The following is a 20,155-nucleotide window of genomic DNA, read 5'->3' as shown; positions in this document are numbered from 1 at the left end:
TGAGCAACAGATATGGCTTTGTTAATCCCAAGATTTGGGAAACTTTTACTCTTAGACCTCCTGCCAAGCAGCATCCATAGAGGCATCCCCTTCCCTCATAGGACTTTAAGCTTTAAGTATAATTTTTTTCCTCTTATTGTTTTGGGTATTTTTGCGTGCGTTAACAATTTTCAGATTGTATCCCTGACAATGTCTGTAACAAAGACAAAATATGGGATCCAGTAAACTTATATTTGATTGTTCTTCTCTGCTGTGTTCATTCATTTAAATCTAATAATGAATTTGAACTAGCTCATAAGCCTTAATACTAGACAGAATTGTGCCTATTTTTTTTATACTAAATGTATAGCGTCACCTGCCATTTGAGGTGTCAGTTGACTCCATAAATTTAGAGTACTGAGTGTCATCATTTACTTTCACAGAATAAAAGCAGCCCGTATGTCTTTGGTTGGGAGTATTGGTTGACTTGTTATAGTGAGTGAATTTGTTAGAATTAATTATATTGAATCAAATAATTTTAATATTATTTTTTCAATTATTGCTCTATTAAAAACTATTTTAAAATTTGTTAATCATTTAAGGTGTGTGTGTGTGTGTGTGTGTGTGTGTGTGTGTGTGTGTGTGTGTGTGTGTGTGTGTGAGTGAGTGAGTGATGCAACAGATTTAATCGACTATATGACATAATTGAAGAAATTTAATGACTAGAAGCTGAGAAATAGAAAAACTATTTATTACTTAAAACACACAACTAGTTTCACCATCTTAGAAGACTTCATCAGGTACCTAACATGAAAAGAGAGAGATACAAAAAATATACATTATAGGAGAACAACCATTATAAATTAAGTTGCAAACATATTATTGACATTTGAAGGCACTCTGGTTGTCATGGTAATCTTGTGCATGTTTATGTGGACTTTGTTAGGGTTAACAGAATTAAGAAACATTTTTAATTCTGCTAATCCTAATGATGAAGATTCTATCAATCATCTATTCAGGTAAGGACATATTCTCTTCTTTATCACATCCAGGAGTATATGAAGTGCCTTCTTCTTGTGACCTGGCTTACTACGGACAGACAGTAAGAACTGTTGACATCCTCCATGGACAACATTAAAAATACATTCGGCACTATTGTTATGGCAATTCAGCACTAGCAGACCATGTTTTGGATACCTGTTCACACAGGATCAAATGGAAGAAAACAAAATTGCTACACAGAAGTCATTGTAAGTCTAATAATGGAATCAGCAGCAGCAGCTTTAAAATGTACTCCAAACCTCAACAAGTATGGCTGTATCAACTTACCAAAAATCTGGGAGGCAGTCATTTTAAGATCTAATTAATACTTGTTTTCTCTTTATATCCAACAGCAGATAGCACCAATTAGGACTTCAGTTCCTTCTGTTGTCGCTTACAATTTTTTTAAACTAGTCCCACTGTTATACCAAATTGTTCTTGTTGTTTGGTGTACTGTGGCAAACTGTTCTTGTGCTCTGAAGATGCTGGATATAATATCAGCTAATAAGTTAATAAATATTTATTATTTTCTTATCATTCTGTGCTGTGAATCAATATGTGTTGTTAAATAAACTAGCTTGCCTAATGATACTGCGGCATTCAGAACACCTTCAAATGCCAACAGAATATTTCCAACTTAATTTATAGCTGCTGTTCTCCTGTAATGTAGATTTTTTGTATTTCTCTTTTCATGTAATGAACCCGATGAAGTCTTCCAAGGCAAAACCAGTTGTGCTTTCAAATAATAAATAGTTCTATTTTGTTATTAAATTTCTTTAATTATATATATTTAATTTTGAACTCATCATGAAGGTTGTTTTCTTGATCATAAATAGTAAATAATAATATTTGATTAACCGATCAAGTGTTGATCAATATTTTATTAACTGGACCAACTAGTTTCGTCACACTTATCTGTTGGCTTCTTCAGGGCACTAACATATAGGTTTAAACACTCTCACAATTATGCGTAACTGCAAAACTGACAAGAATAAAAACTGACTAGAATAATTACAAATGAAATAGTATCGAACGTGAGTGAAACACGTATTGCATGTACAAGATCAGCTAGCTGTTGCTGAGGAACCTTCTGTAGTTTGTATTAAAGTTCATTTCTTCCGTTTTTAAGGCTCTGATTAGGGTTTTCCATATCTCTGGCAGTATTAGGCCTTGATTTCTGTTAAGGTTCACAGTAGAACGGGCGACTGTGGCTGCTTCTTTGAACATTCTTGAATGGTAATCTTCCTCTAAGTAGGGGGAACAGCTTTTGTCCCACTCGATGACATGGTTAGTTGTGGAGAAATGAGACGATAGCCCAGAAATGTCCTGTCTGTTGTTTTTGACATAGCCAATGTGCTCCTTTTGCCTGATTTCGAGGCTTCTCGAAGTCTGTCCGATGTAATTAGAGCCACATGAGCATGGAATATTATAGACTCCAGGATATTTGTAGAAAGGATGATTGTCTTTTGGAGATCTTAGTAGTTTACGAATAGTATCTATAGGTTGAAATGCTACTCTATTTTGTGTTGTTTGAGGAGATTGGCGAGCTTGTTGGAGATGCCACTTACATACGGAATTGCTATCGTTTTTATATATTGAATTTCTTCTTGTTCTCTTTGTGGTGGTTCAGAGAAAAGGATTTTATTGACTAGTCTTCTTGGATAGCTGTTCAAGTACAGATTGTTGGAAATAAATTTTAACTCCTCTTGAAGGGTCTTGTTGTCCGTTGAGATGCAAATAGCTCTTTTCTTTAACATGTGTATAATGCTGAGTTTATGTCATATGTGGTGAGAGGAGTTAAAATGTAGGTAGCGACCCGTATTGGTCGGTTTTCTGTAGACCGATAGATTTAAACTGCCATCAGTTTGTTTTTTGATTAAGATGTCTAAAAACGGAAGTTGTTTTTCTCTTTCAAGTTCCAGAGTGAATTTAATAGAATGGTGGAAAGCGTTGATCTTTTTGAGAAAATCATATATGTCATCTTTGTTGTTGTTCCATATGATGAAGATATCGCCCACGTATCTAAACCAAATTTTAGGTCTAGGAAAAATTTGTGATAGGATTTTGTTTTCTAAGTCTTCCATAAAGAGGTCAGCACATGAAGGTGAGAGTGGGCTTCCCATTGCCAAGCCTGTTAACTGTTGATAGATTTTATTTTTCCAAGAAAAATAATTGGAGTTTAGGCAGTGAGCAAACAATACGGTTATATCTTGTGGGAATAAGGTACTTAAGATGTCAATGACCTCTACTACGGGAACGTTTGTAAAGAGAGAGGTGACATCTAAGCTGGCTAGAAGATCATTATCCGATATCTTGATGTTCTTTAGCTTTTCTACAAAATGTCCAGAGTTTTTGATGTAACTCTCTGAATTGTGGATGTATTGCTGTAGGAGTTTCGAGAGATGATTTGACAATAAGTAGGTGGGCGAGTTGATTGCATCAACGATTGGGCGTAAAGGAATACCCTCTTTGTGCACTTTTGGAACTCCATAGAGTCTCGGAGTTAAAGGATGCATCGATTTTAGTTTTTTAATCAAGTCTGTTGGCCAGTTAGATAAATTGCGTAGTAATTCGTTGGTATCATTGTGATTTTTTAATGTTGGATCTTTTGTTAAAAGACAGTAAACAGACTTCTCGAAGTCTGTCCGATGTAATTAGAGCCACATGAGCATGGAATATTATAGACTCCAGGATATTTGTAGAAAGGATGGTTGTCTTTTGGAGATCTTAGTAGTTTACGAATAGTATCTATAGGTTGAAATGCTACTCTTATTTTGTGTTGTTTGAGGAGAAGCCTCGAAATCAGGCAAAAGGAGCACATTGGCTATGTCAAAAACAACAGACAGGACATTTCTGGGCTATCGTCTCATTTCTCCACAACTAACCATATCATCGAGTGGGACAAAAGCTGTTCCCCCTACTTAGAGGAAGATTACCATTCAAGAATGTTCAAAGAAGCAGCCACAGTCGCCCGTTCTACTGTGAACCTTAACAGAAATCAAGGCCTAATACTGCCAGAGATATGGAAAACCCTAATCAGAGCCTTAAAAACGGAAGAAATGAACTTTAATACAAACTACAGAAGGTTCCTCAGCAACAGCTAGCTGATCTTGTACACGCGATACATGTTTCACTCACGTTCGATACTATTTCATTTGTAATTATTCTAGTCAGTTTTTATTCTTGTCAGTTTTGCAGTTACGCATAATTGTGAGAGTGTTTAAACCTATATGTTAGTGCCCTGAAGAAGCCAACAGATAAGTGTGACGAAACTAGTTGGTCCAGTTAATAAAATATTGATCAACACTTGATCGGTTAATCAAATATTATTATTTACTATTTATGATCAAGAAAACAACCTTCATGATGAATAGAGTCAATGGTGATACGAAAATCAAGGTACGCCGTTTTGAAATCCTAAAATGTAAAAAGGCAAGGTTACTAAACCATCTCACTTTTTTAAAACGTTGCTGTGATAACTGCATAATTCCTAAGTTTTTACATCTTAAACCTCTTTTCAATACTAGACAAGCTAAAAATATTTATTTCAAGACATCGATGCTCCTCATTCGTGAAAGGTTACATCACACAAGATTTGTGCTTAGTCAAATTGACTCACAATGTTATGAACTGTTCATGGATATATCCAGCTCTTTAGATGAGGAAATTTGGCAAGTGTTAGATAAAATGATCAACACCAGTTTCACCAAAGCTTTTAACAAAAGCAGACAGACCCAGATTAAAAAATTTAACCACCTCTATACCACCCACAATGAGTCTAAACCTTCTCTACCAGACAACCAAGTTATTCTTAATTTTTCAAACCACATCTTAAAGAAACCTGAAATCGACATTCTCAAAAAGGGTTTCAACTATGCAATAGCTCCACAACAGATTCCCAAGATAGATTTCATCTGTAGTCTAGAAAAAGGAATCTCATTATTACCGCCTCACACAGGAAATGATCTAAGATTAAAAAGTTGCATAATACTTTCCGCGCCCTATTCCACAAAACAAAACTTCTCATCACTGGATAAAAGAACTATTTGTGATTTAAAAAACAACAAAGACATCATAGTACTTAAAGCAGATAAAGGAAACAGTACTGTGATACTGAACTCAAAGGACTATGAAGACAAAGTTAACCATATCTACTTTCTGACTTGTCTGTTTACCGTCTTTTAACAAAAGATCCAACATTAAAAAATCACAATGATACCAACGAATTACTACGCAATTTATCTAACTGGCCAACAGACTTGATTAAAAAACTAAAATCGATGCATCCTTTAACTCCGAGACTCTATGGAGTTCCAAAAGTGCACAAAGAGGGTATTCCTTTACGCCCAATCGTTGATGCAATCAACTCGCCCATCTACTTATTGTCAAAACATCTCTCGAAACTCCTACAGCAATACATCCACAATTCATCAAAAACTCTGGACATTTCGTAGAAAAGCTAAAGAACATCAAGATATCGGATAATGATCTTCTAGCCAGCTTAGATGTCACCTCTCTCTACAAACGTTCCCGTAGTAGAGGTCATTGACATCTTAAGTACCTTATTCCCACAAGATATAACCGTATTGTTTGCTCACTGCCTAAACTCCAATTATTTTTCTTGGAAAAATAAAATCTATCAACAGTTAACAGGCTTGGCAATGGGAAGCCCACTCTCACCTTCATTTGCTGACCTCTTTATGGAAGACTTAGAAAACAAAATCCTATCACAAATTTTTCCTAGACCTAAAATTTGGTTTAGATACGTGGACGATATCTTCATCATATGGAACAACAACAAAGATGACATATATGATTTTCTCAAAAAGATCAACGCTTTCCACCATTCTATTAAATTCACTCTGGAACTTGAAAGAGAAAAACAACTTCCGTTTTTAGACATCTTAATCAAAAAACAAACTGATGGCAGTTTAAATCTATCGGTCTACAGAAAACCGACCAATACGGGTCGCTACCTACATTTTAACTCCTCTCACCACATATCACATAAACTCAGCATTATACACATGTTAAAGAAAAGAGCTATTTGCATCTCAACGGACAACAAGACCCTTCAAGAGGAGTTAAAATTTATTTCCAACAATCTGTACTTGAACGGCTATCCAAGAAGACTAGTCAATAAAATCCTTTTCTCTGAACCACCACAAAGAGAACAAGAAGAGATTCAATATATAAAAACGATAGCAATTCCGTATGTAAGTGGCATCTCCAACAAGCTCGCCAATCTCCTCAAACAATACAAAATAAGAGTAGCATTTCAACCTATAGATACTATTCGTAAACTACTAAGATCTCCAAAAGACAACCATCCTTTCTACAAATATCCTGGAGTCTATAATATTCCATGCTCATGTGGCTCTAATTACATCGGACAGACTTCGAGAAGCCTCGAAATCAGGCAAAAGGAGCACATTGGCTATGTCAAAAACAACAGACAGGACATTTCTGGGCTATCGTCTCATTTCTCCACAACTAACCATGTCATCGAGTGGGACAAAAGCTGTTCCCCCTACTTAGAGGAAGATTACCATTCAAGAATGTTCAAAGAAGCAGCCACAGTCGCCCGTTCTACTGTGAACCTTAACAGAAATCAAGGCCTAATACTGCCAGAGATATGGAAAACCCTAATCAGAGCCTTAAAAACGGAAGAAATGAACTTTAATACAAACTACATAAGGTTCCTCAGCAACAGCTAGCTGATCTTGTACACACGATACGTGTTTCACTTACGTTTGATACTATTTCATTTGTAATTATTCTAGTCAGTTTTTATTCTTGTCAGTTTTGCAGTTACGCATAATTGTGAGAGTGTTTAAACCTATATGTTAGTGCCCTGAAGAAGCCAACAGATAAGTGTGGCGAAACTAGTTGGTCCAGTTAATCAAATATTGATCAACACTTGATCGGTTAACCAAATATTATTATTTATTTATTAATTTTGAGCTATTTGGAGAAATCCTTCTTTAATAATGAAACATAAATCTTTTTTTTTTTTTCTCTCTCTCTTTCCCTTTTACCTGTTTCTCTTTCAGTGATGATCAAGAAAGCATCAGAGAATATAAAGTTTGGAAAAAGTCAATTATGTTAGTTTGGAGAGCTGCAGCTAATCACAAGTAAGTCTTTAACGGTAATGGTTTTTAGGAGATTAACTGTATTAAACTATATCTAGTAATGCAATAGCAATTAACAAATTTTTGACCAGCAGATATTAATTTTTTGGTTGTCATGAAGTAACTGTAAAACATGAGGTACAGAAGTTGCTAAAACTGAAAAAATTTTTTCACCTGTGAGAATCTCCTCTATCTTTTTGATGGGTGTTATAGCACTAGAGACTTCTTTATATGTTTGTTCTCAACTTCTTCATCTAGTAACTTCGTGGTAACTTCGATTCAGTTTTTGTTTTTCTTATGCAAGGTCCGACACACACGCAATGAGACACCATGATACAAGGCTCAACTCCATCACTTTACTCAGTACGAGTGGATACATGTTCAGATATAGATATAATAAATTTAGTTTAATCCTTTATTCAAGTGTAAGCAAACAAAGTTTGCGTCTGAAGTATCTTCAGGACTGAGACAACTCGTGGTAAAGCTGGACTAAGCTCTCATCACTTGTCTTAGTATCTTCCATAATGCAAAGCACATCTTCTAGCAGACATGTATAATGCTATGCATTAAGGGAAAGACCACTACCCAGACCGGTTTCGACCTTTATTGAGGTTTCATCAGTGGGAGCCAGCCCCAGAGGTGGTGATACTAAGGTGGAAGTAATGGAGAAGTCATATTTACCTATACGAGTTACCCAAAGGTGTCTCACCTTATTATTAAATTACTCCGGATTAGAGAAAGATGTTGGAAGTTTTTTTCCCTTGGTTATTAGACTGATAAATTTAGTTTAATCCTTTATCCAAGTGTAAGCAAACAAAGTTTGCACCTGAAGTATCTTCAGGACTGAGGCAATTCATGGTAAAGGTGGACTTCTACCTTCAGTAAGGTGGTTACTTCTACCTTAGGATTGGAGTTATCTTCTTGCTAAGTTGACATATCTAGACGGTTTGCGATGCTTTGAGGTGGGTAGCCGTTCTTTAGGAAGGTGCTTTTGAGGTGGTTAAGTTCTATTTGAAGAGCTTCTTCTGAAATTAGAGATCTCGCCCGATGGGCCAAACTGGAAATAATACCGAGTTTCTGTGGAGGCAAGTGATGAGAGGAGGCATCTAAGTATCTATCCGTGTGAGTGTTTTTCAAAAAATCTAAAATTTGAGACAATCAGGCATCCTAGTGATCTTTAAATCTAAAAAGGCGAGGACCCCATCCACCTCGAGTTCCGATGTGAATTTGATGTTTTGGTGGTGATTGTTCAAATGATCTAAAAGGTTTTTAAATTCTCTTGATTATATTTCTAGATGAGGAAGATATCATCCATGTATCGCAGCCACAGTTTGGGCTCTAATGTAGCGCTTGAAATAGCTCTTTCTTCAAAGTCTTCAAGAAATATGTTGGCTAACACTGGTGATAACAGGCTGCCCATAGCTATGTCACTGGTTTGTTTATAGATTTTATCTTCAAATGAGAAATAGTCGGAGTTTACGCAATGCATTAATAGGGAGAAAATTTTTTTGGAGACTTTGTATTTTTAGTAGATTGAGGACTTCTTCTGTGGGAACATTTGTAAAGAGAGACAATATCAAAACTAACCATTTTGTCAGATTCCTTGAGTTGTAAATTTTTTACCTTAGATATAAAATCTTCAGAGTTTTTGATATATGAGGAGGAATTACCAGTGAGATGTTTTTAGGAAGAGGCAAGGTATTTGGACAGGTTGTAAGTAGGTGAGTCGATGCCTTCAACTATCAGTCTTAAAGGTGTGTCTGCTTTGTGAATCTTTGGAAGGCCATACAAATGGGGAATTAGGGGATGAAGAGAATGGAGAGATAGCCTGGTGTGTCTTGTAAGTTCCGAAGTTGATTTGAGAAGGTCGTTGGTTCAGTTATGAAGTTCCCTCGTATGGTCACTTTGTAAAAGAGAGTATGTATCGGGTATTAATAAATCGTTGATCTTGGAATGATAATCAGATCTGTCTAGGATGACTGTTGCATTACCTTTGTCTGCTGGCAGGATAATAATGTCATTGTTATTACAAAGATGGTGGATAGCTTTTCTTTCAGCACGAGATAAATTATCTGCAGGCCGACAACTGTTGTTTATTGTAAAAATAGCTTCAATTCTGAATACGTTCGCTACTTGTTTTGGGAGATGTGAGGCAGACTTTTCTACTTTGGTTAGAAATAGTTCCTTTGGAATAGAGGTAGGAGACAGGATGAAGTTGAGCCCTTTAGACAGCACACTTATTTCTGCTGGAGAAAGAGTTTGTTAGGATTTGTTTATGACAACATTTTTTAGGTCTTGTAAACCAGTTGAAGATGGATGAGTTTGTTCCTGTTTAAGGCAATTAAATTTCCTAATGAGAGACAATTTATTGATGTGTTGGGATCTAGAAGCACGGTGTGAGCTGATATTTTTAACCTCATTTCAAGATGTGTTGTCTAAAGATGAAATCAGGCTATTTTCTAATGCATCTTTTTTAGAGAATGCTGAAGCTAATATATATTTAGTGTCCGTAATTCTTTAATTTACCCATTCAAGTTTTGCTTTCAGGTAAATATTATGTGCACGTTTTGTGTTAATAGATTCCGTAAATTGGAAAAACTTGGCGATAATAGAGTGGAATTTGTATCTTTTCAAGAAGACTAACCTGTTTACGAAAAGTCCAATCTTTTCTAGAATCTTCTGATACTCCTTAATGCATTTGTAGAGTAACCTCATCAGAAAGTAAACAGATATTGTAACTGTTATTTACTCGTATTGTAGACATTTTAAATCATAATTTTACTGACTAGGAACACCGAGATAAGGTAAGATAAAAACTTTAATTAAAACACGACTAGTTTCGTTGAATTGCCGACTTCTTCAGGTGTATAAATTCTCACAAAAACTGGAAAAATAGCAAGATAAAACATAGACTTGTCAAATGATTTAAAATGTCTATAATCCGAGTAAATACCAGTTACAATAGCTATTTACCTTCTGACGAATTCATGATTAAGTATGATAGCTGATGTGTGTAGTATGTGGCTTCCCTCAATGAGTCTCTGACTCCCTGGAAGTCTTTCTTAATAATAAATTGGAAGGGGACCAATTGTTTCACTGCTGTTGGCACACTCTCCCTTGATCAGTCTTTGGACTCCCTGGAGGTGTCAAATTACAATAATATTGTATTATTATTATTTGACCAACCTTGTCTTCATCTTGGTTTATGAATTGTTTTCGGGTGTTCTTTAATTTAATTTTATTCCATTTTTCTTATATATACCTAATACTGATCGCCATAAAATATCAGTTAATGAAAAAAGTGTATGCAGTTTTCATTAGAGTTCGATGCAATGATTTGTTTTATTTTATAGTGGTTTGCAGAAGGCAATTATTTATGTGTGTCATAAAGCACAGATTATGTCAGTCAGTTGGTGTGCTCTAACTTGGTGTATACTGTTTTCTCTTACTTTGAACCCTTTTAAAATGCCTTACCGCATAATTTGAGGACTTCCTCATATATATATATATCTCAGTGGCATTGCGTGGCCATTTCGTTTGGTGTACTGTCATGTGGGTTATGCAGCCCAAGCTACAAATTTCACATCAGTTTGACCATGGGCGTGCATCCACAAAAAATTTTCCAAGGGGGGATGTAAACTATAAATACGTTATTTTCATTTTACATCAATTTTAATGATCTTTAATTATTGGAAAAAAAAGTATTCAGAATTAATACAGTTTTTAGTATAATTTCATATAGAAAAAAAATTGACTGGCATATTTCATTAAAAACCAACTCATTAATTAATCCTAAATTAAATTATTTCAGTTTAAAAGCAAAAAATCATAAAACTAACAAGTAAAATAATATTAACTTACACTTATCTTTTAAAAATGTATTTCTCTGTTTAAATTTGTTTCACTATAAATTTACAATTCACACTTCACTCAGTGACTCACTAGACACAGAGGGCAAATGAACTGGTCTCTGTTCACAACAGTAATGAACATTTTTTTTTCACAAATTAGAAAAAGATGAACCAAAAACAGAAACACGTGTTTTATTGCTGCAATAAAACACGTGTTCTATGGCTACCCTGCTGTGGGCCAAAAGAGCCCAACCCATAATAACATTTTAAGACAGACAAAGTGTCCCAGGGTCGAGGGTGTAAGATTATATATCTCAATCACTTTTACGGTTATAATTTGTGGAATTTTTTACTCGATCCTGGGGGAAGTGCCCCGTTCTCCCTCTCTGCAGATGCCCATGACCGTGTGATTGCATTTTTATTGATGTATGAAAGTTTTGAGAGTGCATCAGCACTCATCTTAATTGTTCCAATGCAATTAATTGCAGGATAACTTGGAATACTTCTGCATAAGAGTGGGGGAACAATCTGTTTGTTTTAGTATTTATTAGAAAACATCAATGAAGGTGAATGCTATATTTGGTTGGTATATTGAAATACTCAAAGATGAAAATATGTGAACCGTCATTTATAAGACGTAAGAATAGGAAAGAATAAGTGTGAGTAGAAACACTTTCATTAATGGTAAAAGAATTATTAATAATTATCATTTATGATATGCATACTATAATTTGCTGGGTAGAGCGAATAGCAGGATCCTACAAAGTCTAAACATGAATAAGTGAATTTATGATGGCATAATTTAAAATAGAAAAAAAAAAACTTATGACGAGAGAGAGAGTATTGTAGGAATAAATATGGTTTGATGAAGCAGCAAATAGTCTCGTAAAATTTGTTGTATATGTTATATGTATTTCTCTGGTTTGTGTGTATTTCGCTCCACTTCCCAAGAAATTTCTTTTGTTTAATGAGACTGGGTATGCATAACATCCGATCAATATCAGAATTATCCACACTTTTGGGAATCCTACATTCATTAGTTTTTTTTTTTTTTTCTTTTTTAGTGTCTGCGGTTCTTCTGTCTTATCAATCTCACATATGCTGATATTTTGTTGTAGATCAGCAATGTCTTTTAATACACAGAATATTCATTTTTATTCAGGAATAGATATTTTTTTTACTGTCTGTTGTTTCCAAAGACTAGAATAAAAATGTCTCTATACCGTTAAAAAACTTTGCAGCCTCAACAGATGCTATGCTGCATAGCAAGAGAAACATTTAGGTTTATTTCTCCTAACATCCACTTTCAAATTTTCAGTTCCAAAAAACATGTGTAACAGCTGTTTTTAATAACAGCTGTTTGTCATGACAAGTGACAACATAGGTGCTGGGTGAACTCAAAATGTTATCTCTTCCAGTCTCGCCTTCTCAGTGGTTTAAAAATACTAAAACGCCAAGAATTTGATCTGCTGCACCCTCTTTACATCTTTTCGAAGGGCTCAAAGTTATATGCATTTTGAAAGCACATCCGGGCTATTAACGCGAATGTGATGCAATGTTTACGCATAGAAAAGTTCCTTCTTCATGAAGCACTAATGCTTTATTACCCTCATGAAGAGAACAATGAAGCATTAGTATATTGTATATATTATATATTAGTATATATAGGTAAGCTGAATGCTCTTCTATTAGGACGGGCCACTTACCTCCCTATCAATTACAACCCCACCAACTCTCAAATTAGAAAACTTCACAGGTTCCTTAAGAGAGTCACTTCTTGGCCTGTAGAAGTTACCAACAGATTAAAGCCATTTAACTCTATACCCTCCCCCCGTATTTACGGACTCCCAAAAATATACAAAGAAAATGTGCCATTACGTCCCATAGTGGATGGCATTGATTCCCCCCACATACAAATTAGCAAAACATGTGGCTAAAGAGCTCACACACTATACTGGCAACACACCATCACACATAAAAAACTCAGCCCATTTCAAAGCCAGTATAGAAAACCTTACACTCCAACACACTGACATAATGGTCAGCTTTGACATCTCCTCTTTATTCACAAATGTCCCACTCAAGGAAACTTTAGAGCTAATCCAAGCTAAATTTTCTCCCGATATCTCAGCCTTATTTCAGTTCACAATTATCTCGGGCTATTTCGTTTGGCAGGAAAAATTCTACAAACAAATAGAGGGGACAGCCATGGGTTCACCACTCTCCCCACCCTTGGCCAATTTCTTTATGGAGACCTTTGAAGAAAAAGCCTTAGCCTCTGTCCCACAAAAACCAACCATATGGCTTCGCTACGTTGATGATGTGTTCGCTATTTGGCCACATGGCTCTGAAACACTTCTCTCTTTCTTAACACACTTAAACGACCAACACCCCAGAATCAAATTCACCCTGGAAAAAGAGGAAAACAACAGCCTCCCTTTCCTAGACACACTAGTCACCCGCCAGCCTAATGGATCCTTGGTTTTCTCAGTTTACAGAAAACCCACCCATACAGGCAGATACATTCACCAACAATCCCCCCCCCCCTCACAACAATATGGAGTAGTGAAAACGCTATACAACAGGGCTAAACTAATCTGTTCAAACGATTTGGCCCTAAACACTGAACTAAATCACATCCTCAACACTTTCTCAGCCAATGGCTACCCCCCCCCCCCCCCCAAAAAAAAAAATCCAAAAAAATTAGACCCTACAAACCACAGATCCCTTCCCCCCCCCACAACAAGGATTACTCTAAATCCATCACCATTCCCTACATCCGAGGCACCTCGGAAAAGATTACCAAAATCTTAAAAAAACATGACCTGACCTCCTGTTACAAACCTTACAGAAAATTGGCATCCCTTATCCGCTCCACTAAAGACCAACCACTTCCCCTAGACCTACCTGGTGTTTACCAGGTCCCTTGCATTTGTAAACTGTCTTACTTTGGCCAAACAGGCAGGACAGCGAATATCAGAATTTCAGAACACAAGGACTACATCCGGTTTTACAAGTACAGCCATTCTGGTCTTGCAGACCATGTTCTGGATACACGCCACAGAATACGGTGGAAGAAAGCTACAGTGATACACCGTAGCAAATACAAATTTGAAAGACACTCTATGGAATCAGCCTCAGCCCTAAGAAATTCTCCAAACCTCAACAGATTTGGTTGTATGCGACTGCCCCAAATTTGGGAGGCCTACATCTGCAGACCTTCAGCCCAACGGCCAAGAACACCTACTTAGCCCGCTAGAGGGCACCATCAGGACTGTTAGGAGAACAATAGCTTCATCTCTTCATTCCCAGTTTCTGTGTTTTAGTGCCTACGTGCACGTAACTTTTTTGTAAGTTCCTATAGAAAATGGCAAAGTGACGTTGCCGAAATATTGGAAAATATTTATTAAAGTTTAATTTAATTTATATCCTTAACTACGTTGTTCTATTCCTTAAGTGTTTTAATAATGCATAACCAACATGTAAGCCTGTCTACGAGAATTAGTATATTGTGTTAAATTTTAGGAATCGCGCAAAGTCTGCAAACAATTGGGGGGGGGGGGGGGCTTTAATGGGAATAAATGCAAAAATAATATCGGTGATACTGATGTTTTGTGGATGAGCACCACACACCTATCACACCCAGAATATTCGCCCCTGACATATATATATTTATATTAGCATTACCAGTTGAACATCATGTACTTCGAATGCATTTCTGTATTTATATTTGTAATAGGCTTCATTTCCTACCTCATTTTTCTTTACACCTTATAATTTATTCAGTATTGAGAAAAATATTACTGGGATAAAGAAATGCTCAGAAACTAAATATTAATAATGCAAATGAAATTGTGAATATTAATTTTTATTTTATATAAGAATTGAAGTGTTCATATTTCCATGGAAGAAATTATTAGAACAATCTGAATGTTATCATATTCTATTTTTTCCCTTCAGGTTATAGAAATCTCATTTTAAAATTATTTTTGTCACAGCTATCTAAACCCATAATAGCTTGAATTAGCTAATTAAACGGAAAAATGACATTTATAATTCCACAGGGCAAACCATTCCTTGACTAATCATAAACAAGGAATGGTTTGCGCTGTGGAATTATAAATGTCATTTTTCCGTTTAATTAGCTAATTCAAGCTATTATGGGTTTAGATAGCTGTGACAAAAATAATTCTAAAATGAGATTTCTATAACCTGAAGGGAAAAAATAGAATATGAAAATAGACATAGCAGAATTAATTAAAATGCAGAAATGTACAAAAATAAGTAGAGCTAGTTTCTAGAAACATGAAATGAGTATTTAGAATAGAGTAGTTTGTGATCTCATGCTTCATGGATAATAACACAATCATTGCAGCAATAATTCTGCAGACATTATTTCATTTTGTCTGATTTTGCTAAATGGATCTATATGGCAGTTATATATATCTAAATGGCAGTTTGTTATCAAAACCAAAATTAAAATGACTAATACATTTTCATAGAGATCTTAAGTACCAAATTTTATTGAATGTAATTCAGCTAGAGAGGAATTATTATAATGGAAAGTCATCTTAATGCTGAGAAGGTAACAACAAATCAAACCTTCCAAATGAGACTGACTGCCTACCATTTCATAATTATACTAAGTTGTTATGTACATTGGCAATTTTTATATACATTGGCAATATCAGCTGATAGAATCATTCCAAAAATAACTCATAAAATGATCCCTGTATATGAGAAACTTCTAGTACAGAAAGAAAGAAGTGGTAAAAGCACCACACACACACACACACACACACACACACACACACACACACACACATATATATATATATATATAAAACCTCCAGAAATCTTGTTATCCATATCCACAGAAATGAAAAAATAAAGAAAAATAATAATTATAACAAATTTTATATTACATATAAAAAATGTAAAGTGATGGCTTAAATATTTTTCTTATCGTGCATATGGGAGTAAGCTCTGATTATGGAAACTCTTGGTGATCTGATAAATCTGCAAAGCCAAAAAGAAATAGTTAAATCCTTAAAACAAAACTCTTGTAAATTCTGTCATTAAGGGTTATTTTTCAAGAGCTTTATTGTTCAGCAGGCATATCTTAAGCCCAGAAGAGGATCTTATTTGCTGTCATTTTATTATTATTCATAAAGACAGCATTTGATGTACTTGCCTGTGGAGGAGTTATTCTGTTGGAAAAATCCATGGCAATATGTCCTTTCTCTTTCTCTACACACACACACACCCCATATATATATATATATATATATATATATATATATATATATATACACACACACACACACACACACATTATATTTTTCAGTGTATAAGACAATACTTTTTTCTAAAATTTTTAGACCAAAAATTGGAGGTTGTCTTATACATGGCGGGTTGAGAGACTCGTGGTTGCCATAGCAAAACTGCTGGTACCTTGTCTCCATGAACAGGCATCTGCCAATCACTAGCCTTTGTTAACTCTGTTGATTGACATCATTAATTGCTGATTCTAAATAAACCAATCAGAAATCTGAAAGCATTCATACGTTTGCAACTCATTATCGAGGTAAGTTAATGCATTAATAATATTTTGTGCACTGGCCCATAAAAATGTCCGAAAATAAAAAACAATTGTCATATTCTTCAAAATTCAAGTTAAAAGTCATCAATTACACAAAAGAACGTGGAAATAAAGCTTCAGAGCGAGACAGTTTGGATCACCTCCCACTGAGTATATGATTAGACAGTGGAGAAAACAGGAAGAACAACTACTCAAGATTCCAAAAAAGAAGAGTGCCTTAAGAGCAAAACCAGCAAAATGGCCAAACTTTGAGCAGAGGCTAAAGACTTGGATTATGGAGCAGGACCAGAGTGGGATATGTGTATCAACCAAGCTTATTCAATATGAGGCAAAAAGGTTTGCAAGAGAAATGAACAATGTTGATTTCACAAGAAAGGCAAAATATTGCTTCAACTTCATGAGTAGAGAAGGGTTGGCCATGAGAACACGAACCAAGTTAGCCCAGAAAATGCATCTTCGTATTATCTTAAAAATATTACCTAATTACTAAATATACTTTGAATATTTAAAAAAATATCAAATATCAATATCAAATTAAGAAATCACGTTTGATTTCTTAATTTTGGGTTCGAAAAAGCGTCCTCTTATACAGGGAAAAATATGGTATATATATACACACAGATACATAAGGCCTGTTCAAAAAAAAAAATCAAACTTTTGCCATAAAGACTTTATTGCTCATTTTTCAACATTTTAAGCACTGTTCCCTTCAAAGTAGACCCTTCCCCCCCTCAAGATTTTCTAGTCCATATAATCTGTACCAAAAAATAGATCTAACAAAGTCATCAGATCTATTTTTGGCATTCCAGTGTTTATTTTGGTTTATATTAAAGTAAAATTTTTTGCTAACACAGTAGTTGTTTCCATAATTTTCATGGTGTGTTCTGACTGGTCCATCTTTTCCTCATTAACAGTTTTTTAACAGTCAGTTTATCTCCTATCTGTGATGCAGTGAAGCATGTAATAGAGTGTATTATAACAGCTGATATTCCTAAAAAAAATCTAGTTGGTTCCCATGTTTTCCTAAGCAAGGTTTGAACAATGATTGCATATCAGCCTAAGAAGCCCAGAAGAAAGTTTGATGTGATTTCCACAGATACCCCCACAACAACAAATCTAATTGCTTTCAAATGAGCTTGAGCCTGAGTAAGACACATTAGAGCCAAAATCCCAGCTTCGATTTACTTCTATATCAGGATTCATCAAAACAAAAGAAGTATGGGAAAAAAATCTGGAAAATGAAAAGCGCAGCTATACCACCCACCAGCTTTCTATCTTGAAGCACAAAGGTTGCACAGTTGCTGATCCAACAGTGATTGCCTGACACACTAGGGAAGATTTTTGCAAAAAAAACATCAGGAGCGCATTCTTATCACTGACTTTCTTGCCCAAAAAGTTAAAGCAGAAATCAACAAATCTGTGTTTCTTTGCACAGCCCAGAAGAATACAACAGACCATTTTATAAAATAAGAAATGAAAGCTACTTTGCTTAAAATGTTGTGTAACTGTTGTTGCATCAGTTAGTATTCATTATAAGATGGTAAAACATCTGTCCAGATTGGCCATGGATCAACTATTGTACCTTTACCACAGAATAGTTTTGTGAGTGTATTTCCAGATACCTGGTAAAAGGCAATTATAATTGCCTTTCCTAAGCTAGAGAAGGAGTCAAAATTGCCAAATAACTAGTGTCCAACTGTTCTGACCAGTTGCTTGTGCAAGATTCTGGAAAAAAATACTTTTGGTGGAGAGAAACAATATTTTTTCCAGAAAACAATCTGGCGTCCGAAAGTATTATTCTATTACTGATAATTTTTTCTGGTAAAATGCAAGAATCTAGTAGGTTTTCTTCAATATAGGAAAAGCATATAACATTGCTTGGAGATTTGTGATACTCAAAGGCTTACATAATTTATATGTTGGAGGGAATCTCCCTCTTATTATCAAAAACTTCTTCTGTAATCTAATCTTTTGCAATCAAGTTTAATTCTCTATGTTGACGCTTAAGTGCTGTGATGTCCTCACAGCACTTAAGCCTCAACACACTGAATTAAACATGTTCGAGGTTTAATGGAATATTTTCAGGACTGGGAAAGGATTAAAACTAATTTTAATGCTTCTAGTATTTCGTCTCAGTCACTGAGACATCTTCAGGGATTGCAAATAGCTTTTGTAACAACACACTCAAATACAATACAATACTAAGTGGAACACGTGGGTGATTATAAAGTCCTATCTAGGTGGTGCACCCTTTATGAGCATTTCTAGGTGACCTAGTATGTAGAGGGATCTCTGGTAATTAATTTTTCTCAAATTTTGGGAAGTTTTATGTAACTGTATTTATTTAAATTTGGTTTATTTCTGAATGTAACCACAGATTGTAAAAACAGTCTCTCTTTTTTTGAATTTACTATGGTGGAGCATTCTCCAGGAGATCCTGTGGGTTGTATCCAAAACATGGTGTGCAAGGCCAGATTGACTATAGTCGTGATTGCAGATGTATGATTTGTGTTCTTCTATCCAGATGATTGATGATCTGCCTGTCTGTCCGAAGTAAGCTAGCTTGCAGGAACAGCGTACTCTATATACTCCAGGCACCAAGAGAGAAGGGAGCTGATCTGTGGTGGAACAGTTAAGGGTAGTTAGTTGTTGAAAATTTTTCCACTTGGTTTTACTATAAATTAACAATACCAAGAAATTATATACTTGGTTTAATCCTTTAACCAAGTGTAAGCAAACAAAAGTTTGCACCTGAAGTATTTTCAGGACTTGGGCAACTCGTGGTAAAGGTGGTATGACTTCACATCACTTGCCTTAGTATCCCATAATGCAAAGCACATCTCCTTGCAGACATGTATAATGCAGTGCGTTATGGGAAGGGTCACTACCCAGATCGGTTTCGACCTTTATTGAGGTCTCAGCCAGACCCAGAGGTGATACCAAGGTAGAAGTAATGCAGAAGTTATATTTTTATATTGGAGTTGCCAAAAGGTGCCACACCTTATTTCTTTAATTTATGGATAAGGGTAGTAAGTTTCGGGTGGGGCTTAAAAGTTATGTGGAGGTTGTACTTTTTTAAGCACTTGGCTGTTTTTCTGATGTGCCACAGATATAGGGTATTGTGAAGGCATATTTGAAATCATTCTGGCAGGAGAATGGGGGAAGAACTGCTTATTTTTTTAATTCTGTAATCACTGTAGCCATTGGAAAGGAAGGTGTTATATATGTGGTTGAGTTCAGTTGAAAGGGTGGTTCCACTGGAATAAAGCTTGTGGGCTCTATTGGTTAGAGTTTTAATATTGCCATATTGTTGAGAGGGCTGGAGGATTAAAACTAATTTGAATGCTTCCAATATTTCGTCTCAAAGATGAAATATTGGAAGTATTTGAGATGAAATATTGGAAGTATTTGAGATGAAATATTGGAAGCCTTAAAATTAGTTTTAATCCTTTCCCAGTGCTGTAAATATTCCATTAAACCTCCAACATGATGTCCTCAAAGCACTTAAGCCGCAACACACGTATTCTAATCATTCGTGGTGAAGAAATAGC

General features: G+C 35.4%; 1 protein-coding gene across 1 annotated transcript in view; it reads left to right on the top strand.

Annotated features, from left to right (window-relative positions):
* Brd8 (Bromodomain containing 8) overlaps positions 1 to 20,155 on the top strand; it is a 575,604-nt gene that overhangs the window by 461,512 nt on the left and 93,937 nt on the right. The window contains exon 15 of the mRNA XM_090393081.1: positions 7,074 to 7,154. Within this exon, the coding sequence (XP_090249207.1) occupies positions 7,074 to 7,154 (81 nt within the window). The remainder of the gene's footprint in view (positions 1 to 7,073; positions 7,155 to 20,155) is intronic.

This window comes from Typopeltis vanoorti, chromosome 5, assembly GCF_054136105.1.
Source record: "Typopeltis vanoorti isolate ZY-2024b chromosome 5, IOZ_Tvanoo_1.0, whole genome shotgun sequence".
Classification (NCBI taxonomy): domain Eukaryota; kingdom Metazoa; phylum Arthropoda; class Arachnida; order Uropygi; family Thelyphonidae; genus Typopeltis; species Typopeltis vanoorti.
The sequence above is the reverse complement of the archived record's forward strand: the minus strand, read 5'-3'. Positions and strand labels throughout refer to the sequence as shown.